A 26,684-nucleotide genomic window follows, 5' to 3' on the forward strand; every position below is an offset into this window, starting at 1 on the left:
ACCCCAGCACTTAGACATGTGAACGTTACTGCAGCTTTAACCCCGACTCTCCCGTCCTTCTATCTCAGGATGATCGAGGAGTTGATGCAGGAGAAACATTCGCTGCGTCTCCGGGCCGAGGAGCTCGAGGTCGAAGTTCACAGCCTTTCCTCGTCTCTCATGGAGACAGAACAGGGAGCTGAGGTATTTTGACCCCATCACTACCTTTTCTACATTTAATCTCATACCAAGAATCTCACATTTCCCGCTATTTAACAATTGGACCTGCAACGATTGTGAGAAATTCACAACTCAAATAAAAATGTCCATATTATTCACCTTAATTTGTTATTTGACCAAAATCTATAACCCAGTGTCAAAAAAAGGAAACCAGGATGTACATTAAGTACTAACCTCCTACAAAGTCTAGTCTGGAGGAGCTTTCTGAAGTTTCAGGCCTGACTTCCAGCAGCTTGGACACAACCTTCAGGTCGTCCTCTCGCGTTTCGCTCTCAAAGTTCATTCAGGCTGAAATCAAACTGTTTAATTAGCCGTATAAGGGTCAGGAGAGCTTCACATCCACGGTGATAAAAACCAGGTGTGTGTCATGACAGACAGGAATATCCCTGGATGCTTAGTCTTTTTAGCCGCATTAAGGAGCATAGAATGATTCTGAACTCCACTGTAGATCTAAATTCTTGCTACTCTGTGCAGCTGCTGATGTCCCCACCACCACCACAGCGTCATGACGAGCGCAGAGTCCCCACACAGATGCAGGTAGGAGGACAGCGACGTTACAGTTTTCACACAGTGTCAGTTACTGGCAGACTTTGTTTGCTTTTTCTTGCCTTCATCTCCCACAACCTGTAGTTGTTCCTCCTGTTGGGTCGTAGAGATGTAGCTCCACCTGGTGGCAGCTTGTGTACCGTGCATTTATTATAGATTTGAATATATATATTTTCATTTCACTGAAACGGTTTAAATATTTGTCACTTTTGCACTTTTACAGCAACTTACAATGACAGGCCATTTTCTCTGTGTTTTCAAATACACTGTTTCACACACACCATCACAAACGGGTTCTAGTTCTCCTTTTTTATTACTATTCAATCCACAAACCTACTGACACATCATCTCGGGGCTTTGAGGCATTCTGGAGTTCCGGGGCCCTGATTTCCCTCATGGTTAATCCAGCATCGGTCCTGTGAAAAGAGGATGTCCTGCCCTCATATCATCTGCACTTGTGCCGCTCTTTCTAATTTTAGGTCGCGCAGTGTCTCTCAGCTCAGATAATGGGGGTCACTGCAGAGTCGGCTCACGTGCACAGCGCAGTCCTGCTAATTTAGCCTCAGTTTCCCCACTGACGCCAGTCATAATCAGCTCACTGTCTGCTGGCTGCTGCTCACAGAGACTCGTTTCAGGGAACGGCTGCAGAGGGAATCAGTAGTTTACTTGGCAAACCAACAAGTTTGAGTGAAGAAAATCAGCGGAGACACCTCTTCTGTCTGCATCAGGGTTCATTCTACACTGTCGCACTTTGGCATTTCTGCCACTTTGAGGAAAAATAAACTGCGGGCGCAGTCTGTCAGCAGTGTTTGGCACTTATCTCTGATTAGGATTAATTGGTTTTTGATTGCGTGCCTCATTCCAGCCGATCGGTGTTTGGGTGTCAGGTCTCCAAAGGCTCGTAGGGTGACAAATGTAGGCAACGGCGGAGGCCAGAGCAGTGTCAGTGAGTCCTGAGGTGGTCCACACACACAGACACACACAGGGAAAAACAATCACATGTGTGAGCTGTGTCAACGCTACATGCAGCCTGCAGCCACGATGAAGGACAGGTGACGCTCGTGTATCTGGGGGAAAACAGATCTGCAGACGACTTCGGCTTTGTAGGAGCACAGTTCTGCAGCTCGACGAGAGCATCGTGTGCTTCACTGGAACCAATTGCAAATGAGAGCTTGTTGCCCTTAACCTCCCCCTCCCCCACCCCACCATCTTTCTCTTATTCTGTGACATGCATGTGAACAACTGACAGGGACTTGGTGCCCCTGGCAAAGGCATGAACTCAATCCAACCCATGCTGACAATTAAGGGAATGTAATGAACCTGATGGAAAATATTTTCCAGTTCATGCACAGAGTCACGCGGACATACACAAAAAATGGTTTATGGGAATGGAAAGTGTTGTATTTTTAATTTTAACAATTTGTCTCAAATTGTTTTGACATTAATGATCAACAAGGAAGGAGAAATGATTTGTGCACAAGTTCAGCGCTGAGTCTTTTGGCCACAACTCAATGAGCAGTTATAATTAGGCAGACGATTAGTGACGAGGTATCGGAAAAGCAATGGTGCAGTAGTGTCTCTGTAATTTCATATTTAATGACCTACAACACATCACCACACCACGTTAATAAATAATAAATAAATAAAAATGAGCAGCTGTCCAGTCCTAAAAGCTACTGTCGTCATGAACGATTACAATCAGTATTAATGTGAAGAAAACAAAGCAAAATGACATGTTAAAAAAATAGATTTATTAAATCAAATGTAACTCCTTTTCGACTGGCTTTCGATTGAAATATGTAATATGTTTTTTTTATCCTTGATTTTATTCTCATCATTGTTCCCATGTTTTAATCAACATTATCTAAATTTGTAATCCAAACTAAATTGGTTGTATTGCGTTATACACGTTTTTTAACTGCCCTTTTTTGGCGGGGCAATTTAAAAAATATAATTCAGAGAAGTAGTCGAGGGAATCTCAGTGGATCTCAGGATCAATAAAACAAATTTAATTTTTATACAGATCTCTGAATATAATTTTTGATTTCCAAATTTTAAAGGCACAATTTGTAAACCCAGTGCAGAGTTTGGTAATGGAACATAAACGGTGAAGGATGAGAGACCTGCGTGTTTCCATTCACATGGTTCAGTCCCTTCAGCTGCGAGACGTCTCACTCCTACACAGATCTTAGAGACTATTTATAACCTACAATTCTTTATAATTGATCAACTTTAATTTTTCATATTATTATTACTTGATTTGGAGTGTGTTTGGATAACTGCTTTACATATTATTAATAAAATAATAACATTGTTGTTGCTTTATCATTTTGTAGTTTTATTCACATTATGCTTGTGTGGCTACTGTTTAAAGGAAATTATTGAAGTTAAGTATTTGATATTTCTAGATACTTTTCAGAGTCAATAACAAAATGTTCGGAGTGAAACTAACAAACTACGCATCAGTAGATAAAAAATTTTTTAATTTTACTAATTGGATTCAGATCATGTGACGTATAAAGGTGTGTATAAGGTCGTTAAAATCAGCTGCATCGTTACCAGCTGTAACATTAAAGTTGTGAACACATGAACACATCAATAATTATAATTTAATAAGATCATAAGCAGTGATGGAAAGCGAGAAACCTACGTAAACGACCTGAATACTTCCTCCTCTACTTCGCTCCAGTCGCTTCTGCAGAGTGAGCCATCTTCCTCAAACAGAGACGATCTTCGGTGTCTGTCAACGCCGCCTCGTCGTGTCGTTCTGAAGGCGGCTGGACGTCTGACTGACAGCCTCCCTCCCTCCCTCCTCCTCCCCCTCCTCCTCCTCCATCCTCTGCTGACGAAGCTCGAGAAACCAGATCGTGAGGACTCGGACAGAACCCGGTGGATCCACAAACACCGAAGCCACCGACGAAGACGGTCCTGTTTTCCGCGTTCGTGTCGGTTGTAGCGGCTGGGGTGGCATGAAAGAGGGAGGGGGCGAGGCGGCGGCAGGGAGATGCTGTCACGTCTAAAGAGACCACGTTGATTTAAAGGACAGACACAACAGGACCGGGACATCAGCTGTGGAATCACTGAGGACACGGACACTGGAGGAAAATCACGGATCGGTGCGGGAACAGATGAAAACAAGAGGAAGTGAAAACGAGCCTGAGCCACGACACACAGATTCAGCCACATCCGCTCTGCACTCAATTAACATCACGTTGCACGTCAGCGTGATCTGACGAGATTTGGGGTTTGAAGACCCAGAAACCTGTTCTGTCCTCCCCATTAAATCTAGTCTGCTGCGTGGAGCTGTCTCTGCAAATATCGGTGCATCATAAAATGTTCGTCTTCAATTAGATTTTTGCTCAAAATCTAATTGAATTCAATTTGTTCAGTGTAAATTGGACACGTTTAATTCAGTTCAGTCAAGTTGTCCCCAATTCAAGTTAACGGTCCTCATTTTACTGTCAACGTCCTCCACAGCTGATTTTTGTTCACCTGTAAAGACAATTAAATGCAAAACTTGAATTCAATTCACTGGGACTTGAAGGATGGAAGCTGAAGAGGCACAAAAAACACAAAACAGTGTCACTGACCGAGACTTGTTTTGACAAGGAGTTTGCCGTTTTTAGATTGAATGAATTCACCTGGACCACACCTGTACAAAACCTGCTGTGTTGTCCGACGACCTGAAGAAACTCTCACGTCTCTGTTGTGATGCTGGATGTGGTGAAGATGAAGGAGGTGTGCAGGATCTGTGCCCGCGAGCTCTGTGGCAACCAGCGCCGATGGATTTTCCACCCGGCCGCGAAGCTCAACCTCCAGGTGCTGCTGTCCCACGCTCTGGGCTGTGAGCTGACCAGAGATGGCCGCGGGGAGTTTGCCTGCTCCAAGTGCACCTTCATGCTGGATCGCATGTACCGCTTCGACACTGTGATCGCACGGGTGGAGGCACTGTCTCTGGAGCGCCTCCACAAGCTGCTGCTGGAGAAAGACCGGCTGAGGCAGTGTATTGGAGGTCTGTACCGGAAGAACAACGCAGAGGAAGGGGCTCCGTACGGGTCCAGTGTGGCACTTGTTGGAACTGAAATAGGGTCTGAAGATTCTCCTGTTGTGGACTTGTCAGCCCTGCAGGATGTTAAATACTCTGACATGATCCAGGAGGATCTGACTTACTCTGTGTATGAGTCATGGGCTGATAGAGAGGACCCAGCTCTGGACCACCACGACCACCTCCACCACTGCCCAGCAGGAGACTCTGTCGCTGGGATGAAGCCGCGGCGGTGCAGGGGTTGTGCTGCGCTCCGCGTGGCAGATTCTGACTACGAGGCTGTGTGTAAGGTACCTCGACGGGTCGGGCGCAGGAGCACATCCTGTGGCCCGTCCACCCGCTACTCGACAGCCACCTTGGGGGTTGAAGATCCCACCAGGGAGTCTGAGTCTACATCTGTGGCCTTTGAGCCTCCCTCCCCGGCGATGGACTCTGATAAGACCACAGGTGACCAGAGAAGTCCTGGTCCAGCATCGTCTGTAGAGTCTCTCGATACTGCCGTGGATGTGAGTGTCCCTCCTGCAAACCACGAAGAAAGAGAAGAAACTGAACCCGAGAAAGATCCAGAGGAGGCTCCAGTGAGAAGGGACACTCCAAGGGACAAACAACCAAGTGAGAGCCCCCTCTCTGGGCTTGATATGATGCTGAGCCTCCTGAGGGGCTGGGAGTACCGGCCAGTGAAGCCTCAAAGGGGCAGCAAGCTCCCGGTTCTGGTCAAAGACAAACTGGAGCAGGGCCTGTCGCTGCCGCTATCTATCACGCTTCAGGCATCTTGTGGAGGAGCAGCAGACCGTGACTTGCAACACTCCTGCTCCCTACCGGAGGTTGTGACCCCGTGTCCGCAGCAGGAGCTGCAGGCAGAGCTGGCAGAGATGGAGGAGCAGTGGCTGGATGATTATGTCCAGTGTGGTCCGTTCTGCCTACAGCAGGTAGTTCCGCACTGGATGACCTTTGACCTTAGCTCACTATCCAAATGTAGATTATTAAATTTTTTTTCCTTGTGGAACTAGTTTAGTAGACATGTCGTGTGCTACAACCTGCTGCGTCATCAGGTTCATCTCCACTTGGAGGATACACTTTTTTAACACAAGGCCTTTGAGTCTGTCAGGCAGGTGTGTTTACCAAGCAGGGAGGGTGTAGGATGTTGTCACGCAGTGATTAGGGCCTAGTGTTGCTGACGTTTGATGCACACTTGGATTCAAGTGTAGCACAACTGAAATCAAGCCCAAATAAAAGGTAAAATGTTACACTGTAAAAATAGGATTTGCTGCACAAACACACTATAGTTTCTGCTTTTTGGTAACCTGTTCTGAATGATGCTCTTACACTTTACCAAGATAAGCTAGGTGTTGTTGATGGTACACGGCACAGCAGAATCTGATGAAACAGCACTCGGTAAAACGACGGACCAACCTGCTCCCTGTTTGTGCGGCTGCCATCCACACTGAGCCTTTTCTGTCCTACTCTTCTTTCACAGCTAACAAAGCTGAACACACTCGCTGCCTTGATTACCCACTCGGGAAGCAGAACTACCACTCCTTGTTGGTATCCTAGCAACGCTTCAGTTACCAAGGACACAGTCTCCAAGTGCTGCAGCAGTCATTGCTGCTCTGTCTCATGCAGCTTCATATTTTCTCTTGTCATGTTGATGATTAGTCCGAATACGGTGTTGTGTCTTTCAACACATATTCACATTCAAAACATACATAATAGTCCAATTATTAGAACCTGGGACTTTGCAAAGTTATATTTTTTTTCACGGAGCTTCTTGGTCCTACATCTCATAAAGGCGTCACATATTGTCCTAATGCCCCAGAGGCCAGGATGACATCAATCCACAGTCCTAAAACACAAAACAAGGAAATTGACAACAGGCCACTGTGGCAACAGCTGCTTCCCCAGGAAGTCATGCAGCAGTGATCTGACATCACTTTCCACTTTCATTTAACCGTCCACCCAAACAGCTGCAAGGCCAACATGCTGTGTGTACAGTGTGTGAGGGCTGCTGGAACTTTTAATCACTGAGAAATTGATCATCCATTGGTTTGTTCCATTGTTATTCAACAACCAACAACCCATAAAGTAATAATTTTATAACCAAAATAACACAAAATTCTTATGTTTGCAGTCTAAGTACTATATACTGTATTTCCATGCTTAGTTACCTCTGCTGACGTGATTCCTCCTGCGTTTTTGCAGCGGCTGATTGACGAGCAGCAGGGTCAGCTGAGTCAGTATGAGAGTGCTGCAGGTCAGTGTGTCAGTGAGCTGCAGAAAGCCCAGGACCAGGTCCAGTCTCTGCAGGCCAAGATCAGAGAGAGCGAGACCAGGAACCAGGTACAAGCATGTTCCCACCAGCTCACCCTTTAAACAGCTGAACCACGACATGTTCAAATGTCCCTGTGAGTTTTGGAGCCTTCACATTTGTGTTTTTGTAGAAGCTGCAGCAGCGTCTTGGCGAAATGGAGCTGGAGCTGCGGTCGGCGCAAGAAGAAGCCCAGCAGCAAGAGCGGAATATCCAGAACCTCTCTGATACTGTCAACTCCAAGGATGCAGAGGTAGCAAGGCGTGGATGAAGGGGGGAAATAAATGTAGCAGCGTCATGTCAGGCTTGACCAGTGTTGTTTACAGAAGGGTGTGTGTGTGTGTGTGTGTGTGTGTGTGTGTGTGTGTGTGTGTGTGCGCGTGCACACTCAGGCTGCAGAGCTGTACAGTGTGATCGAAGAGCAAAATAAGATGCTGTGCTCTCTCAAAGAGCTCGCCAACCGCAACCAGCTGCAGGTTTGTCCTTCAGTCTGACGCTGTCTCACACACACGTGAAGCTCCTGTATACAATCCAGCAACTACACTGCACAGAACTGCACTAAATTGTAACCCAGAGCATCTTGTTTCCCTTTCGATTTTCTATCCGCTCGTTTTACCTGCAGGTGTCAGGAGCAGAGAGTATTCGAGGTCAGGGGGAAGTTCTGGCTCTGCAGGCGTCTCTCTTCCAGGCTCAGCTGGAGCTGCAGGCCGGCCAGCGGACGCAGCGGCAGGCATCCAGAACGCAGGAGGATTTGAACCGGGCTGTGCAGAGGCTGGAGAAAGACCTGCAGGGGGCACTGCAGCACAGGAGGGAAACCGAGAAACACAACCAGGTAAGGGGAGATTATGACCATCCTTTTATTTAAAATGTATTTGTTCATCCTGCCTCTTGTTTTAAGTGTGTGTGTGTGTGTGTGTGTGTGTGTGTGTGTTCAGGAGCTGCAGCTTGCTCTGGAGAAAGCACGACTGGCTCTGCAGGAGAGAGAGGAGCAGCTAAGAGACGTGGAGGATCAGAGACAGAGGGAGAAGGAGGAGAGAGAGAAGAGCATCAGGGAGCTAAAGACCTCTCTGCAGACTAAAGAACAGCTGGTGGAGGTCAGACACATATTAGTGATACTGCACATGCTAAATATGTTTTTTTTATTCACAAGAGGTTTGAATCTATATGCACAGTTACTGCTATTCACAGAGGCTCTTTACACTAAACTAAGTTTAGATTTCGAATTTAGAAACGCAAACACACACACGCTCTCTCCTCCAGGACTACTGTGCACTGTTGGACGATCCAAAGGAGAAGACAGACTCTTTGCTTCAGAAACTCCGCCAGCGTATCAAGGAGAGAGATCGAGCTCTGGAGGTAACGACGCACTTTACTGGGAACTCTTAGCTTCTAAAGAGCTGCCGGTGTAAGACCTCAGGTCAGCACCAAAGCTTCTGTGCTTATTTCGAGGGGATCTAAAGCAAAACACTCTGTTTTCTGTCGCACTCGCAGCGAGCGGTGGACGAGAAGTTCTGCTGCATGGAGGAGAAGGAGGAGGAGGCTCGCCGGCTTAAGCTGCTGCTCAGAGAGAAGGAGAGAGACCTGGAGAGACAGCGCTGTGTCCTGGGCAACAACGAGGAGACGATCACCGTAAGAACACACACACACACACACAACTGTTAGCTGCTCGCACCATTTGCTCAACTGCCTCCAGCTTATTATTGATGTGTGTGTGTGCCAGAGCCTGGAGGTGCTGGTGCGAGGTAAAGCTCTGGAGCTGCAGCAGGTGTGTGATGCCTTGAGGAGCGTCCAGCAGCAGCGGCAGGAGAGCGAGGAGAAGCAGAGCCGCATGCTGAGAGAGAGAGATGCCATCATCAGCCAGCTGCAGACGGCGCTGCACACTCGCACACAGGAGGTGCAGGTACGCGAACAAGTCTTGATGTTAGTGATGGTATCTTTGCCTGGAGTTTGAAGCATCACCAAAGTGTTGTGCTGCCTGTTTCTCTCTGCTGTAGGACCTGCGCTGCTCCCTGCTGGCTAAGATCCAGTCAGCTCCAGCTGATGTTCTGGAGGAGCTGAAGGTCCGCCTCCAGCTCAAAGACCGACTCTTCCAGGAAGTGCTGGGCGACCGAACGCGTCAAGCCCAGGAGCACCAGGAGCAGGTCCAGGATCTGCTCCGAACCATCAGCTCTAGGGACCAGTACATTCAGGTACAGAAGAAGAACTCAGCTGAGACTCTGAGTCCTACAGTAACAGTCAAACATAACTGTTTTCCCAATAATCCCCTTTGCAGGACTCTGCGAGCCGCCTTGGTGAGGTGATGACCGAGCAGACATCAAGGCTGCAGGAGCTCCGGCGGCAGCTGAGCTCAGGTTTGGGCTCGAGGACCCACACTGGGCCAGACCTGGCTGTGGAGCTGCAGGCGGTGCAGGAGGAGCTGCGTCTGGCTCTGAGGAGGGAGAAGGAGAACCAGGAGCTGAGCAGGAGTCGGGCTGCCCGACTGGACTCCCTCAGCAGGACGCTGCACGTAAAGGAGGAGATTATCAGGGTCAGTGACAGGGAGAGAGTACTTGTACTGCATTATACTCTGCTGGACTACTTGGTAGCATTCTGTGTAGAGTCGTGTCATTCTAGCTGCTTCTGCTTTATGTCTTCTTAATAAATGCATCATTTTAATGGAAAATGTGTGAAGGAAAATATAACATCATTAGGACAACGGATGAAAATGGACAAAGTGGTAGGAACCATGTGTTGTGTTGATCTGTGTGTACTGCAGGACCTCCAGAGGAAGATGGTGGATCCTTCCGAACTCCCACTGGTCGAGCGACTCACACAGGAGGTTGAGGAGCTGAGGGAGAGCCTGGTCCAGCAGGAGGCCCCCCCAGCCCGAGGCCCGGTCCTGGGCCGAGACCGACCCACCGGCAGGCAGCCAGAGTTTGGAGGTGGGCATCAGAGGAGCATGGGACAGTATCTCTAACATCAGCTCCCCCAGAGAAGCTGGGAGCAGTGACTGTGGTGTGGGGGTCCAAATGGAGGGTGGTGATGGTCTTTGTACTAATATACCGCACATTTACACCCAAGGGACCCTGTGGCATGAAAATACTAGCACTGCACTTTTGTTTAGTTTTTTTGGTAACAGTGGTGGAAACGGGGGTGTTTGTCAGAAGCCTGCACACTTCTTATGTCTGATGAAAGAAATGTTTGATGAATTAACGAGACATTTAAGTTTGGAAAGATTATTACCTGCTCGAACGTGGGCAACTTAAGATGCTGTATGCTCGAATCATCTCTCAGCCTTAACAAACCTTCATTGTTTGAAAGCTCACAATTTTCCCTGTGGAAAGTATGTGAGCATCCTGAAATTACTGGACGAGCAGCTGCTCACGTTGTACCAAAAGCTCCCCACAGCCTCGGGACCCTCTGTCAGTGTGGCTCAGTAGTAAACAGTGACACCTTCAGGAGAAACTGGGATTTTTTTAACCGCAGTCAAACGTTCATCCCAACTCCACCTTTTAGAAATGCACTGTAGAATGCGCCAGTAAATGTATGAGGACGGAAAAATAAAAAAATAGAACTTTTTAACTTCTCCTGCAGTTTGGAGACAATTGAAAAAAAATACTTATTTCATTGAGTTTACACAATTCATTCCAATGTTTTCTGTCAAAGATTCCCAATATACTCAATGTTTTATTTGAAGGGGAATCTTAATTACAGGGTTAAATGATAAATGATGTAAATGTTTTGTCATTATATGTAGTCGTGCAGCATGCTGGTCTTCACAGTGTGTGTGTGTGTGTGTGTGTGTTTGCATGGTCTGGAGCATGAATGAGCCTCTTTGCAGTAAAATGCAGTAAAATGTTTGATAATTGAATTGATATTTGTTTTACTGAACAATATGAAATGATAAGAACATTCCATGTTTAATATTCCGTACATCGGTTTACAGCTGATTTGTTTTAATGTGTGTTTGCTTCTGTGACTGTATGAGACTCAGCAGCTTTCAGTTTCATTACTAAGTGGTTCAGTGTCAATATTATCATTAAATGATAAAAATTAAAAGTGTCACACTGGAGTAAAGTAAGTATACGTAAGTATAAGTGGTTTTTCCTATAAAACTAAAACACATTCAGCTACATTTCAGAAATTCCATCACATTTAATTGACTTTATATTCTTCCAATCCTCAACATGTTATTGAACACTTTTTAATAAACTTCTAGTACTCGAAATATTTATGATTTTTTTTTCATGGTTTGCACACTGTCCCACATTTTCCCTGTCTCACAAATTCAGTGAGCTAAGCACCGTCTCAGAGGACAGTAGAACAGTCAACACCGTCCACAACACTATCTGACTAAAACACCAGAACAGCTCACGTTAGCTCAAAAAGTAAAGTTACACAGCGATTGCTGCCTTAATTTTAGGAATAATAAGATCATGAGTTCAGATTCCTCTATGTAATGTTTGACTACACACCAACAATATGTAGAAGACATGTTTATGACTTTACATTGTCTAAATACTGTTTAAATTGAACACTTTTCCCCCTAAAGTCACATTTAAGGATAGAAGTGACTAAAGAAAACACGAGTAACTTGTCGAACATTAAAATTGTGCACAGTGACCTTTTTTCGGTTTGTGCCAAGGTCAAGGACACAACGACACATCATCACTGTGTCCCGTAATTATACCAGTAGAAATATAAATCCATGTAGATCTGCTGCAGATCATCAAATCAACCTACAGACTCACACACACTACTCACAAAAAGTTAGAGATATTTGACTTTTGGGTGAAATTTCACAATGCACCTAAAATGCACTATAACCTTTAGAGGTGAACTTAGTTTGACATCTAACCTTTTTAATGTCCAACTGTTTGGTGTTTCAGTACTTACTGCATAACAAGGTGATTAACCACACAAATCCCAACGTGAGTCATCGTAGTCGATCCACTAAATGTTCTGGTTCAGTGACATTCCTCTCTCTTTCATGCAGTTCACGTTTTGACATCACGAGACAAAGACGACGCCTAACAATTGACAAGTTACTGTAACATTGACGTTTTTTGGTCTAACCACCACTGTTAGCTTTTGTTTCCATAAACTGTTTGAGTTTTAAAAAAATTACCATTGCAAGCTTCTAGTTTCATAATATCACTGCAGCCCGAACTTTTTACATTTTACATAAATTTCACCCGAAAGTCGAACATCCCTAACTTTTTGTTAGTAGTGTATGTATAAACTTTTAAAAAGGACATTGATGATGATGATGATGATAGAAACTGTTCTGGCCTTAGATTTTCATTAAACACCAAGAGAAGTTCAAGGCCTTGATTTACTTTGTTACTGTTAAATATGAAATTTTACTGACTCAGATCACCTGAAATCCTGTTCTGCCATCTTTGAGCCTTGTAAGTCAAACCTGTCCATCACTGCTGATCCATTCTGTCTCTTAAACCTCTTTGGTGGCTTCGTACTCTGAATTGAATCACATTGTTTGACTTGAAAGTGTTGAAATCACACACTCACGGAACATGAATCCTATCAGTTAATTACAAGCTGCACATAACACAAATTCACACATGCTGTAAAGTTACTGTAAATGCATGAAGAGTGTCGGCGAGTTGGAGAAACAGATGTTGTCTCTGTGCAGGAGAACAGCTGCTGAATTGCATAAAGTCACAAACCAAACAAAAATCAGAAAGCTGGACTTAGTAAAATGTATAGAAAGCGATTCTGACTGAGGAAATCTTTACTTTGTCTTGTAGGGCTGAGCTCAGAGGATGAAGAGGAGGCTGATGAAGATGATCTGAACAGCGACTACACAGAGAACGTCGATGAAGAGGAGTCCACACTGGTATGAACATGTGGATCAGGGTTACTGAAGCTCTGAGTTTTTAAGCTTACTTTGCTGATTTTCTCATTCTCTACTAGCCTCTAGTAATTAAAAGAAAATGATGCAGTGATGTCCAGGTACTGTGTCTAAATCTGAAGAAACCCCAGTAAAGTCTACTTTAAAAGTGCAGAAATGGGGGAAGCAGAATCTCTGGTCTTAATTCTAGCGGTTGCAGTTTCAGCTGCACGAAGGGAAGGAAGGAAATAATATAAATAATAGACATTAAGTGAAGAAAATGACTTATGAGACATGAAGCTGCTGTAAAAACTGTGTGTAAGGAGGCTCCTGACTGACGGTGTGTGTTGGATCAGGGTCCAGGAAAAGCGCCGTCACAGGACGTGTCATTCGAAGGCCAGGGCCTGATGGAGGTGAAGCAGCTGGTGGAGCAGAAGAGGGCGGTGGAGAGGGAGCTGGGAGAGCTGAAGGCTCAGCTGGAGAAAGCTGGCTTCTCCTCACTCTCACAGATGAGGTAAAACTGTAAAACTTTTATTTTCAGCAGGTCAGCTGTGAATGCTTCCTCACCACCTCCCATTCTCTTCTCAGGAAAGCTCTGTTCAGCCTCCAAGCCGAGAACGAACATTTAAAGCATCGGCTGACTGACGGAAAACGGAAGTTGCCTGAGGGCGAAGAGGAGGATGACGATGGGGAGGAGGAGCTGGATGTGACCATAGAGGGGGTGGAGGAGGATGAAGAGGAAGAGGAGGAAAGCTCTGAGCAGTGGGAGGCCTGCAATGGAGACCTGTCTCTGTCACAGTCCAACATCCAGGCCGGTGATGAGCAGAGGAAGAACAGAGCTGCCAGGCCTGAGTCTCTGAACCCGCTCAGCTCACAGGTGCGAGGAGTGTCTCTGTCTGTGGACTGTTCTCCATTAGATTTTTAGAGCTTTGGTTTATTCTTTACGTTTCACCATGAGAATAAAGCCAGTAAAGTCTGATCCCTCCTGCAAACAGGTTAATGACCTGGACAGTGAGCTGTTGTCCAGCAGACAGCAGGACGCTGTGGCCAAAAGGACGTGTGAGGAGACAGTTCGTCTGCAGCTGAGGAGCAAAGAGCTGAAGCTCAAGGACTACAGCGAGCCGCTGAGTGAGTGCTCTGACGCGTTAACGTTTGACGCCATCTACATTTACTCAGCAGAATCCTTTAAGCAAACATGAAAAATCTTTACGAACGGTAAAAAAAGCAGATGTGAAGCTGAATTCCAGCAGCCGTGAGCATTTCTGAACTTTTGTTGTTGTTGTTGTTGTTGTTGTTGTTGTGTGTCTCTCCAGCAGAGACAGCCGTTCAGCAGGACAGTAAGCAGATCCAGGTGGACCTACAGGACCTGGGCTATGAGACCTGTGGCCGCAGCGAGAACGAAGCGGAGAGGGAAGACACCAGCAGCCCAGGTATTTCACCTGTGCTCACCCAGCCTGAGGGAGCTCACAGTACTGTCTGCTGCTGGGTAGTTATCAAGCAGAAACAGCAGAGGGCAGCAGGAGAAAGGCCTCAGGCTGCAGGAAACGTGCAGCAGACACTGTCAGTCATTTCTGGATTATGTGTGTTTAGTCTCTGAAACCTCTCAGATGTTAACGAAACGTGTTGTGCAGTGTTAAAGAAAATGACTTTGAGTCTGCTCTGTGTTTCCTGGCAGAGTTCGATGACCTGGAGATGTGCACGTCTCTGGACTGTGGCTCCCAGTGGTGGCCTCCCAGCAGCAGCAGCAGCTCCACCTTCACTAAAACCACCACCGCCACCCAGAGCTCCAGTTACGGAGACGAGGCGTCATCTCTCCAGCGGCTCGTCGAGGACCTTCGCTCCCAACTCTCGCGCTCTCAGGGAGTGATCCGTGGGCTCCAGAGCCGCCTCCGCTCCCTGTCCACCTCCAGTGACCTCGGGCCCTCGACACCTCGCAAGGTCAACTGGTCCTTCCAAGCCTCGCCGTCCCAGAGCGGGGCGGAGGACGACGAGGGCTGGCAGTCGTCTGACGGAGGTCCGCTGGCTTCTCCCCATCATCCTCACCCAGACAGGGGCCTCCAGGAGCTGGTGTCCCGCGTGGACGCACTGGAGGACCAGCTGAGGAAAGGAGGCAAGAAGTCCACCGAGCAGGATGGGAAGTCTGCCACCTGGCCTGGGTGAGGGATTTTTATTTTCAGGCCTTATTAAAATGTTCTCCATTATTTTTCATAATTACATGTGAGTCAAGTCAAGGAAGAAGTAAAAACAACTATGAAGAACAGTCCAACACAGAGGACGTGGAGAAAGAGAAAACACGTTCGTGTGACCATATTCAGAACAATGTGATTAACAGAGTACAGCTTTTCAGTAAATATGTCAATGAAAGTGTTTATAGTTATGATAGTCATAAAAGTGCTAAATGTCTTTTGGAGAATTGTAACGTTTAATTTCTAACAGACCTTTAAAGTCCCCGAATATAAACTGTAAGTCCATGTTCAAATATTCTTTTATAATCTTTGAATATATCATATAATATATATCATATCTGTCTTGGGCTTTACAGTACAAATGATTTGGCTCAAATGGGCTAAAACACTGAAACTTAACAGAACCTAATGGACAGACACATTAAACAGTGTGTCAGTCCACGTTAATCGAGCGTAACCACAGATGTTTTCATATAAAGTCAGCTGCCTCAGAGTCTGACGGGATTAACTAGCATGAGGACGGGAACACGCTGTCCCGTTCGCCATGTGTGACCCAACTGTGGCTGCACTGAAAGCTGAAAGGTCGTAATTCTGAAGCTGAACGTTAATACACACACACACACACACACACACACACGAGTCAGGAATCTCCCCTCACAATAAGCGAATGTGCTGGAGCTCAGCAACTTTGCAACATACATTAGTGTTTGTTCTCTTAAACTCTGTATTAAAGGAAATAATCAGCTGAGCCTTAGTTTGGCCTAATGCTGTACGACTTAGCTGGTTAAACACAACCTCAATCAAAAAAGACAGAGAGGCATCAGCCGTGTGATTATTCATTCCTGTTTCCAAAGGCTGAAAGATGTAAAGGTCTGTTGGTTTCTTTCATGTGTGGGCCACCACATACCTGCTGAGTGGGAACAGCAGCTTCTGCTACCAGGCCATCCTGATCAGGTGTGTGCGTTCTTTCCCAGATCGTCATTTCTCTTCTTATGTTCCCGTAGTAAATTCAACACGCTGATCCAAGCCCAGGCCCGGGAGCTGTCACACCTCCGCCAGCGGATGAGGGAGGGCCGGGGCGTGTGCAACATCCTCACCCAGCACCTTGGAGACACCACCAAGGCCTTCGAGGAGCTGCTGAGGGCCAACGACATCGACTACTACATGGGCCAGGGCTTCAGGGAGCAGCTGGCTCAGAGCGGCGCCCTGGCACAGCGAGTCGGCGTGAAGCTCAGCGGACGTGAGTGATCCAGTTTATTTCTTTACACACAGTTACACTCAGCCAAAAAACAAAAAGGGCTTTAATTAGCTTAAATTGTGCATCTAATGAAATGAGGGACATCAGTGATCTGGGTTCGTTTCCCTACAGGAGATCAGCCTGAGGATCCTGATGAGAAGACAGAGCTGCTTGCCATCCGGTCAGTGTTACGTATGGTGTGTGTGTGTGTGTGTTGAGTTCTGCGTAACAGCGAGCTCAGTGCTGCTTCGTGGAAAATATTGTGTTTGATGTTGTAGCTGCTTCCTCAGGGCAGAACGATCAGACGCTGGCTCGATAATGAGTGGAGATGGCATTGGGTGATTAAAGAAACTTAATTAGCTCATCAATGAGGCAAAAAAAGTGGGGAGGGGCTGGAGAGACGACTGACGACACAGAGAGCTGTCCCTCCAGTGTCCTTCACTGGGGACATCTTTCCCAGTACTGGTAGAAAGCATCTGTGTACACACATTAGTCTTTTTAATGAACTGCTACTGTTGCAGTAGATTATGTTCTGTTCTGTAAATTGTTCTGCTCAAAGTCAGATTTCTTCAGTAAAAACACACATGCAATGTGTTTCACGTACCTGAGAAAACAGCGTGAAAACGTTTTGGGAGAATTCTACTTTCTCTAGTTTCCTTCATTTTCCTCTTTACTGTAAAGACACAGTGTCTTCACCTTCCTGCTGACTGTGACATCAGAGGAGTCGCTCTGGTTTCACTGCATTACAAAACCACAAAGTCCTTTGATGTCACCACAGGGCATCATCCATGACTGGGACACACTCCCCTCCCCCACCCCCACCACCACCATCCATCTAAAGCCTCGAAACTCATTAGGACACAGCCGACGTACGCTCCTCATACTCCATAATGCAGTGGATTAGTCAGCTAATTAGCCAGAGTGGCAAAGAAAAAGATGACGGGGGACAAAAGTAGAGAGAGACAAAAGTGAAAGCAGATTATGTACTGCACCAGCAGGGGCAGAGAAGGTGGAGCACCACAGTCAATGTTACACAAGCTTCACAGCTGACAAACTCACAGAGGAAGCTGCATCGTTAAGCTTTTTTTAAAATCCTTTTTCCATCTTAGAGAAATAACTGTGTTGCAGGAGCCATTTCACAGGAGACAATGAGGCAGATAATAACAATGCAGGTTAAAGGCTAAAGGTTAAAAGTCAACTTATGAGTGGAATAGATGAACAGAAACATAGAGCACATGCAAACACAGTAATGATTAGTATGTAATCCACTGAGCTTTAGACTAACTCAGGTGGACGGTGTGGACAGCTGCACGATAGCTGCAGGATTGTACCTGACAATCCAGCTGTAAGTGCAACATGCGTACGGTTTGAGTCCATAGCACACGTGATATATGATGTGTTACCGTATTAGTGCAGATGGTTCAGGCAGCGAACAATCCTGAACCATTCAAGCTCCAAGTTTTAGCTTTAACCACACTTCCTGTGTGGATCCGTCTCAGAATAGATGGATGAGGTAACGAGCAGCTGGTCACCACCAAGACTTTTGATGGTCATCATTTGTCAGGAAACCCTTTGGATTTACACACTGTATGTGGTAAGAGTTGGCAAAGCGGGAGGGGACGGTTTCAAATGTGCCTCTCAAGATTTCAGAAGGAGATTTTTTTCAAAAATAATCCCTAAACGTCAGCATTAACCATTTACTTTGGAAGAATTTCTTCAGTAAAATGTCTAAACAATTTTTAGGGTTATTCATACAAATATGGTGAGTAGTTCAGTCATGCCTCCCTGAGCCCTGAAGGTGCAGCTCCTGGCCCTTGTCACCTCTGGATGAGTGGTGGGCAACGTCATGTTCAGTCACTTGTAACACGGCACCTTCTCCTGTTTCATAACACAGCTCTTTGACACACACACACACACACACACACACACACACACACACAGGGTCATCTGCTCCTGTTGGAGAGAAAAGGTCGAGTGCTGGGTCAAACCCCAATAAACACATCTCTGTGAATAATTAGAGCTTCCCCTCACAGAGAGAGGGAGTGAGGCCTGCAGTAATCTCACATCCTATAGCTGCAGCACAGATGGCTGAGCAGATGTGAAGGAGAATTATCGAGTGTGTTTTCTGCTACAGCCCCTTAAATTCATACAGTACATATACTGTACATAAAGTACATACACAGATGTGCAACTTCACTTCCATGTAAACATGTATGAATACAGGAAAATACGGGTCGTGATTAATGGAAAGAGGATTACATTCACAAATGTTTATGGCCATATTTGATTTGTTTTTTCCCCCTAAAACTTCTCTAAAGCAGCGTCCATGTATTTACAGTGTGTGTAGTGACTTAAAGATAGTCGTGTTAAAGCACCACACATGACGTGTTTATGACCCCTAATCTCTTCCAGACTCATCCAAAGTGCTTTAGTAGCCTCAGCGAGTGCAGGATGTAGGATTAGATTCCCTGGTGTCACTGGGCAGCACTTTAACGTATCCACTGTCCATCCTGGCCTGATTGCATAATGGTAAGACATTAGAATTTGATCTGTTGGCTATTATGGAAACACGGTTGGAAAACTATAGTCCCGTTTATTTATGCAGGCAGCACATTTTAACAAGAAATAAATAGCAGAGATCAAAAGAGGTGATTGGTCAGAGCGGTGAGCCTCACACAAACCAGCTAAAAGGGAAAATCTGTGCACGTCTGCCTGGGCTTGTTCGTGGGTCTCCGTCACAGGGCGGTCGACAGCCCCTCTCCACAATTAGATACATGTCGGGGCTTATGTCTGCTTGGAAAAGTATTTGCTGAAATTGCGTACTGCAGCTTGAATCATTATGGGGGAGTCTTTTACAGATAAGTGGACGGGGAAACTCTAGAAGCAGAGTGTGTTTTTTAATGTCAGTACACCTGGGAGTGTAGTACTGCACCTGCACCAGTCATTATTAAAATGATTCTTTATTATGTGATTAACAATTTCAATAATAACATAAAGGCCTGAGTTCTCAGTTACTACAAATGCCTGTACACTGTTCCGATTTATTCAGAACACTATTGGAGACATTAGGAAATATGATATCAAACGTGTCAGGATAAAGTTTGGAGGAATGTGTCTTGGATGAATGAGTGGGTTTTTTCCAACGTTAAAGCTGCGTGAGGTAAACTGATGCATGTTAGATGGTAACAGAGAATTGGCAGTGAAAGAGAAAACATCTTGTGGACATCACATGCATAGGTGTGTGCACGCCTGTCTGTACCGTGCACAGCACATTGTGGGAGTGACAGCACTGATGGCGTAATGCTGCTGAGGATTTCACCAGCTGCGTTGGGCTCAGGGCATGTTGACATGGCCTGTAATCAGGTTAAGTTATTAGGACCTCGAGTGGGGAGGGAACTAGGTCAGGAGCAGCTAAACGTGGAGAGAGACGGGGGGAGAGAGAGAGAGAAACGTGATATGAAGCTCGGCAGAGAGAGCTTCACTTTGAGTCAGTGCATCAGGAGCTGCTCGTGTGCTAAACATCCAGCAGTGCTCTGATCTGGGAAGTTTCTTCTCCGCGAATCTGGATTTTTCTGCATTCGTGGACAGAAGAGGAGCTGAGCTGTTTTACCCACTTACTGGATACACGTTCTGGTATTTCTCTCTGTTCTCTGAATGTGGGACACATTTGCACTTCTTCTCTTGCAGTTCTGCATTGAAGAAGATGCCTGCATGTGTTTGCATGTGAACGGATGAACAGTCATTCAGCTTCTGTCTCTCTCTTCCTGTGATGGTCAGTGGGGCGTGAACGACACGAGCCCTCAGGATCTGGACGTCCGTTTCTACGCACATCCCTCTCTCTCTCTCCTCCCTCTTCGTGTTGCTCTTTCGTCTCAGCATCTCTGCCTCCGGGCTCCTGCTGCTGGTGGAATGAGCGGTTGTGTCGGCAGTGAGAGGCTTTTATTTGAGGGCAGTATTTCAAAACTTCAGTGGAGAAATGACTAATTTTAGGAGCAGAACCAGGCAACTGTAGAAAACAGAAAATCTAACAAGTCATAGATGGCAAAAACAGGAAGCCTCTTCTCAGAGAGTTCAGTGATTTTTTGTTCACCAACGAGGTGAAGAACTCACTAATTTTGTATTTTAGTCCTTAAATTCCCTTAATGCTTCATCTCCTCTCAAGCTGATGAGAAACAAAATCTCCAAAGGGATTTGATTCAAGCTGCACTCAGCAGTGTTTCTTTCTGTTTGTGTTCTTGCTGTTGCTCTTCATGCATATGCACAAAAATAATGTCTTTAAATCTGATGTGAGATTCCAAACACCTTGGATTTTCTGCCTCTTGTCTGGACTTTCTGTGTGCTCCTGTTTTTTAACTACCTTAGAATCTGATTGGATCTATTTGGGCTACGACTTGTAACTCAGAGCGTGTGTGTCTGTGTGTGTGGGGGCAGCAAAATCCATCTCTCTGAGAAGCTCAAACCTAATCAGGATTTGCTCCGCTTTTCACCTGATCTCCCACACGCTCAGACATCCCTCCATCCATTTATCCCTCGCTCACGCTCTGTCTGTCTGCTGTACCTGCTGTCACACACACTCAGATGTCAGGACCTCAGAAGCTCAGCTAATGAGCCACGCTCGGCTGCCTCTGGTGTCACGGCCGAGAGGAAAAAGAGTTTAACCAACACAAAGGTTTGAGAGAGAGAGGGGGGCAGGCAGGGGAGGCATGGCCAGTCAGTAGCCACTGACCAGGGGAGCAGACGGGGGCTGAGGGCTGAGGATGGCTCCTCTGTGGAAGGCCATGCTGTCGAAGAGCAGCCCGCTGTACAGAGACTCTCTTTTCTCGTTCTCTCTGTGGGAGTGGAAGGCTCAGGAAAGAGAGCTGCTGCTGCTGAAGAAGCAAACTGACAGGGAGAGGAGAGCGCTGCTCGCACAAATCAACAAGTAAGATTGACGCACATAAAGAAAATATGATAACCAGTGCTACATGATACAAAACTTCCCAAACTACTGGGAGCAACTAGTGAAAGTACAAGGAAAAGTCTCATGTCTGTGAATGACAGCAGCTTTGATGGCTGTTACATGTTGGAGCCACTCAGTGCATCTATGTAATGTCTACAGCTAAACTGCAGAGCCGTTTGCCTGATTTTGGTCTTTGTGCAGCCAAGAAACCAAAAACCTGGCAACTTTACTGAGTTCCCTCACAAAGCTCCCGCTAAAACCACGAGCACATGGTTTTTACATTTCAGTTTTTATATTCTCAAACAAACCACTGAGCTCTAAAAGAGGTTTGGGGTGTGTTCTTGTCCCGACACATCACCTGCATTTACTCTGCTGTGTGGGTGAAGAGCTGTGCAGCACCATAAACACATTTCCCGGTTTGAGTTGTGTTTTTCTGTAGCACGGGATACATTTAAAAAATGTTTGTATACTCACTCAGTTATGTGCACACAAGTCCTGGGGACGGACTTATTAATACATTATTGAACTGAGTGTGTGTGTAGCCAGGTAATGATTTAGATGAATGACCTTCACCTCAGCATCTCTGTGCCAACACATCACTGTTAATTAAAGCCGCTGCAGGGGAAACACGTCATTACTGTGAACTTCTGCCCTCCCTGTCTTTTTCATTCAGTGCATTATTGCCGCTGCGAATAAACATGGAAATGTTCTTGTGAACGTGGGTTTCGGCACCGTCGCTCGTGTGATGAGGTGCATTGTCGTGTATGTTCCCCAAAGCAGCACAGTGTAGTCAGGGACAGTCCTGATCTGCATCCAGGTGACTCACACCTGGTCCATTGTTTAATGCTCGTTATCCTTCGTGCCTGGGGTTCGAACCACCAGGCTGAAAAACAGCTTTTTGCAGGATGCTGTGAGACTCCTGAAATGTTCCACACTGCCAGGCCTCCGAATATTTGAATCCATTTTATTCATATGCAGCTGTATTTATTACTTATTTCTCCTGTCACTTATATGCTGCATTATTATTTATTATTACTTGGTTTTTAACTTATTCCATATTTTAATAACCTATTCAGAGACCTGGGTTCGCTATTTTGTCCATTATTGCCACTATTGTCCACTAGAGTCCATTACTGTTTGTTTGGCAGGTTTTTAACAAAATGTGCAGGAGTTAAATTACATCATATTTTAGTCGCTGCTTTGTTTCAGCTACATCATCAGTTCCTTGTAATTTATGTCAATGAGCAAAGATCTAAAAGAATCGATGCAAAACCTTTCAGTTTTATCTAATAACTTGAAAATGAATTGAAAATAATATAAAAATAAGATAATTATCCTAGTAGCCACTGACTGTGTAAAGTGTTGAATTTGGCAAAAACAAACCCTGCAACCACATGGAAAGTCCCCTGATTTGGTGTTTAAATGCTTCATTCTAACAGTTTATTTTATTCCATTGTTTACTTGATAATGTCGTGTTAGAGACCATAGATAATCCGTAAGTGGGCTGTGAAGCTGCATATTTGTAGGGTTGATAATCTTAAAATTTTTCAGATGTGACTTAATACAGAAAGCACAGTTTCCTTTTATGAAAAGTCCCTTCATCAAACTCATAGTTACTCTCAACCCTCTAATGCACTGAGCTGCACCATTGGAGCAGTTGCAGTTAAAGGTCTTGGTATGTTTGGTGGCTTGTAGGTCCAAAAACAACATTATGTAAAATCCTTTTTTGTTCCCTCATGGGCCACTGTAGGCAGGCGCCGCTTCACTGGGTGAAACCTAAAACCTAAAATGAGCTGGATTCACTAACTTCGATCTACATGTTTGAACTTGCAGAGGACACACACAACACGTACTGAATGCATACGTGTGCTGCTCTTTGCATGTGTACAGGCTCAGTAAGGAGCTGCAGCAAAAGGACCAAGTCATCGAGTCTCTCCGCGCCAAACTAAACCAGCATCATCATCGCCAACGTTCGGACACGCCCTGCAGCAGCCACGCGCTCTCCGACACCACGGACCAGTCAGATCGCATCTCCTATGTGTCGGACGAGCGTGGTTCCACAAACGATGACCTAGAACTTTGCTCTGATGTGGAAGTTGCCAGTGAGCTGGTCCAGGAGGAAACACGGCCTTCTACCAGAGTCAGCACAGGTCAGAACATGACACCCAGCACCCAGCTTCAGATGGGTTTGAATGGTACATGTACATGTGGAGAGGGAAGGAATCAATTCAGTAATTGATGCAACAATATTTAGGTGCAACAAGTGACACGAGCACATATGGTCTCGCTGTTTCATCCATCGTGACCTTTGTTGACCCCAGACTCTCTTTTCACTTGCAGCTTGTCACTCTCACAGTGGCACCATGTCATGCCATCCGTCTGTCTGTCCATCCATCACTTCATCCCACAGAGCCCAGTCCGGCCTCAGCTGTCCCAGCATGCAATGCTCCAGCTCACCACACCAACCTGCAGACATGCAGAGTCACACAGGTAGGAAGGCGACACCCACCATGGAACCCGTCTGTTCATCCTCATAGACACTCCTGTCTCTGTTTCTCTCTCTAGCATCTTTCTTTTCATTCTTGGATTTTCTTTCCATCCTATTGACCTTGTTTGACCATTTCCACTTTTCCTTCCCTTCATCTCTACCTCCCAGCCACAGCTTCCATCTTCACCTCTTCCCCCTTCCGACCTCCCCCCTCCTCTTCCACCCAGACGGCACCTTTGCCTTTCCAACCCCACCCCGCAAATTACCACGGCAGTGGGGGAGCTGGTTTCTCCTTGGCTGAGGTGCACCAGGAGCTGCAGATGTTACAGAGGCAGCTGGGACTCACTGACAGTGCGTCTGACTGTACATGAGCTCGTGTATGAGAGTGTGTGGCAAGAAACGTTTGTGGAATAGTGCAATTAACACGGTGTGATCTGTGCCACCTGTTTACCTGTGCCTGTTACAGTGGCTAGAATGGGTGACCTTGGGGTTAAAGGTTGTTTAAAGGAGATGAAATAGATGAAGGAAAACTACCTGTATTCATTAAATTGTCATAGCAAACAACAGTATTTGTAAAACTCATAACAATCCAATGACCATAATAATCAATATCTGCATGTGAAGCAAGTTGCACGGAAGAAACGTGTTTCTTCATCAGGCTGGTGCTACATTCAGTAGCAGCCTCACTATCGGCATGAGAATTGTCCGTGATGATGCCGCTGCATGTTAACACCCAGGGCTCAGTGTTAATAATCCACAGCTGCTCATATTACTCTGTTCTTTCCTCTCTACTGGTGGTTTTCCTTCCCTTTTTCTCCTTTATCTTTATTCTCTTACTTTGTTATTAACAGACCAGAGTACCCACCTTTAGAAGGGTTTGCCATGATTCTAAAACACTAAAGGGGGATGGAGCATTGAGAAAACCCTAACCACTCAAAATTCTCCCTAACAAGTTCTATTTTTTTGATCCGTGTGTACATTATTTATCCCTTTGATGGTTTTCTGCTGTATTTTCCTTTAATCACAAATTTGTCTCATCCTCTCCAGGGTTCCCCCCTCCCCAGTCCAAACCTCTTCAGGGTTTCCCGTTTGCCCACCAGCAGCCAGACTCCTCTGGGTACCTGCCTCTCTCCTTCCACGGGTACCAGTCTTCCCCTTTCAGCAGTGCCGCTAGCAGCAGCCTGGATGCCAGCTTGGCGATGAAAACTGGGGCCAGCCTGCTGGAGAGCAGTGCATTGTGGGACGTGGCCTATAGTCCCCGACCAGTGAGACTCGGAGCTGACCTGTCATCAGGATCATCAGGGTACCAGTCAGGCACCAGCCACACAGGTAGACCCACACTTGCTTTAAGATACTGTAGCTCTTGGTTTAACGAGCTTTGTGTAATTCATTACGTTAGATATAGATATAAATACTATGTGATAACCCTTAGATACAAAAACATATGGGTTAGATTTAGAGAAAGATTTTGTAAATTATGAGTTTTCACCAGATAATAGCCTGCCGGTTCTATACTAACGGCTTTAACTCACAAGTATGGATGATAATGAACCCACTGAACCTATTGGGAGGTAAAAGATCAGCTACTAAACCATAACTAAACATCTCATTGAATGCTGTGATAACTGCCAATTCTGCTGGAACTCATTGGTGATTATTGTTACAATTAACGCAAGAATAATTTGTTGGCAAAACAATAGAAGGTGACGTCGAGAGAACTATGTTTAGAACACGGCAATAACGCGACTAATGAAGTGTGTTTGTGCTGTGTTTTACTGAAGGTTCAGACCTGATGAAGGAGCATCTGAGAGAGATCCGGAGTCTGAGACAGAGGCTGGAGGACTCCATCCACACCAACGACCGCCTCCGACAGCAGCTGGAAGAGAAGCTGGCCCACGCAACCACAGAGAAAGGTAACACACACTTCTTGTATTTATTTTATTTTATTATTATTTTTTCTGTGGTCCTTTCGGTTTATCCCGTGAGTTCAGTGTCGCCACAGCGGATCATTGTCCACATGTTGATTTGGCAGTTTTTACGCTGGATGCCCTTCCTGACGCAACCCTCCCCAATTTCTGCCGGTCTTGGACCAGCACTGTACAGCTGCGGATGGGAATGGGCTGTTAGGGGTTCAGTGTCCTGCCCAAAGACACTTCGACATCTAGTCGGGCCGGGGATCAAACCACTGACCCTGGGGTCTGTGGAGGACTGCCTTTACCAACAGTATACTGTCCTCTATTAGTAGCACAGAATGATGAGACTCTCCTGTCTCCTCTCCAGGTGCTCCTACTAACATCTACATCCAGGGTCTGGATTCAGTCGCACAGCTGTCCAGTGAAATCAGGCTCCTGAAGGAGGAGAACGTCAGTCTGCAGAACCAGCTGAAGCAGTTGACGAGAGGTAAAATCTGATATTCACTAACTCGGCCGGAAACATTAGAGCATTATCTGTGAGTGTCCGCCAGACAGACCTTATTATATATAACAGATTTGGGGCAGCTCAGGATCAAACACCACCCTGCTCAGCTCTGTACTGCTGTGTGTCTCCTGCAGAACACAGTAAGGAGGTGGAGCGGCTGAGGGAGGCAGGGCTCCTGGAGCGAGCCAGGCTGAAGGAGGCAGAGCTAGAGGCTGAGAGGTGGGCAGAGCGAGGCAGAAAGCTGCAAGCTGAGGCTGAAGCTCATAACCAGGAGCTCACTCAACTGAAGAAGGACAGACAGAGGAGCCAGGAAACCATCAACAGGTGAGAGTGTGTCCTGGTCTTTGTCCGTGGGAGGAGCAGTTTGAGGTTGTGAGAACAAGCTCTTAAAAAGTCCTGACACTTCACCCGGTCTTTACATCTTCAGAAGCGTAATTGAGGCTTAAGGTTCGATCCCAAGTTTGAGATTAG

General features: G+C 46.0%; 1 protein-coding gene across 1 annotated transcript in view; it reads left to right on the top strand.

The window, feature by feature from the left end:
- The first annotated feature begins 3,606 nt into the window (after positions 1-3,606).
- Positions 3,607-26,684, top strand: part of pde4dip (phosphodiesterase 4D interacting protein) — a 29,627-nt gene continuing 6,549 nt past the window's right edge. Inside the window, exons 1-27 of the mRNA XM_067512494.1 lie at positions 3,607-5,739; positions 7,010-7,147; positions 7,249-7,368; positions 7,508-7,592; positions 7,730-7,947; positions 8,051-8,209; positions 8,376-8,471; positions 8,607-8,744; positions 8,836-9,015; positions 9,110-9,304; positions 9,388-9,642; positions 9,871-10,036; positions 12,863-12,951; positions 13,302-13,459; positions 13,534-13,822; positions 13,941-14,073; positions 14,259-14,375; positions 14,621-15,101; positions 16,136-16,371; positions 16,501-16,549; positions 23,198-23,457; positions 23,648-23,797; positions 23,964-24,146; positions 24,843-25,124; positions 25,577-25,708; positions 26,076-26,195; positions 26,348-26,537. Coding sequence (XP_067368595.1) covers positions 4,477-5,739; positions 7,010-7,147; positions 7,249-7,368; positions 7,508-7,592; positions 7,730-7,947; positions 8,051-8,209; positions 8,376-8,471; positions 8,607-8,744; positions 8,836-9,015; positions 9,110-9,304; positions 9,388-9,642; positions 9,871-10,036; positions 12,863-12,951; positions 13,302-13,459; positions 13,534-13,822; positions 13,941-14,073; positions 14,259-14,375; positions 14,621-15,101; positions 16,136-16,371; positions 16,501-16,549; positions 23,198-23,457; positions 23,648-23,797; positions 23,964-24,146; positions 24,843-25,124; positions 25,577-25,708; positions 26,076-26,195; positions 26,348-26,537 — 5,882 coding nt within the window. The 5' untranslated portion in view covers positions 3,607-4,476. The remainder of the gene's footprint in view (positions 5,740-7,009; positions 7,148-7,248; positions 7,369-7,507; positions 7,593-7,729; positions 7,948-8,050; positions 8,210-8,375; positions 8,472-8,606; positions 8,745-8,835; positions 9,016-9,109; positions 9,305-9,387; positions 9,643-9,870; positions 10,037-12,862; positions 12,952-13,301; positions 13,460-13,533; positions 13,823-13,940; positions 14,074-14,258; positions 14,376-14,620; positions 15,102-16,135; positions 16,372-16,500; positions 16,550-23,197; positions 23,458-23,647; positions 23,798-23,963; positions 24,147-24,842; positions 25,125-25,576; positions 25,709-26,075; positions 26,196-26,347; positions 26,538-26,684) is intronic.

This window comes from Channa argus, chromosome 8, assembly GCF_033026475.1.
Source record: "Channa argus isolate prfri chromosome 8, Channa argus male v1.0, whole genome shotgun sequence".
NCBI classification, from domain to species: Eukaryota; Metazoa; Chordata; class Actinopteri; order Anabantiformes; family Channidae; genus Channa; species Channa argus.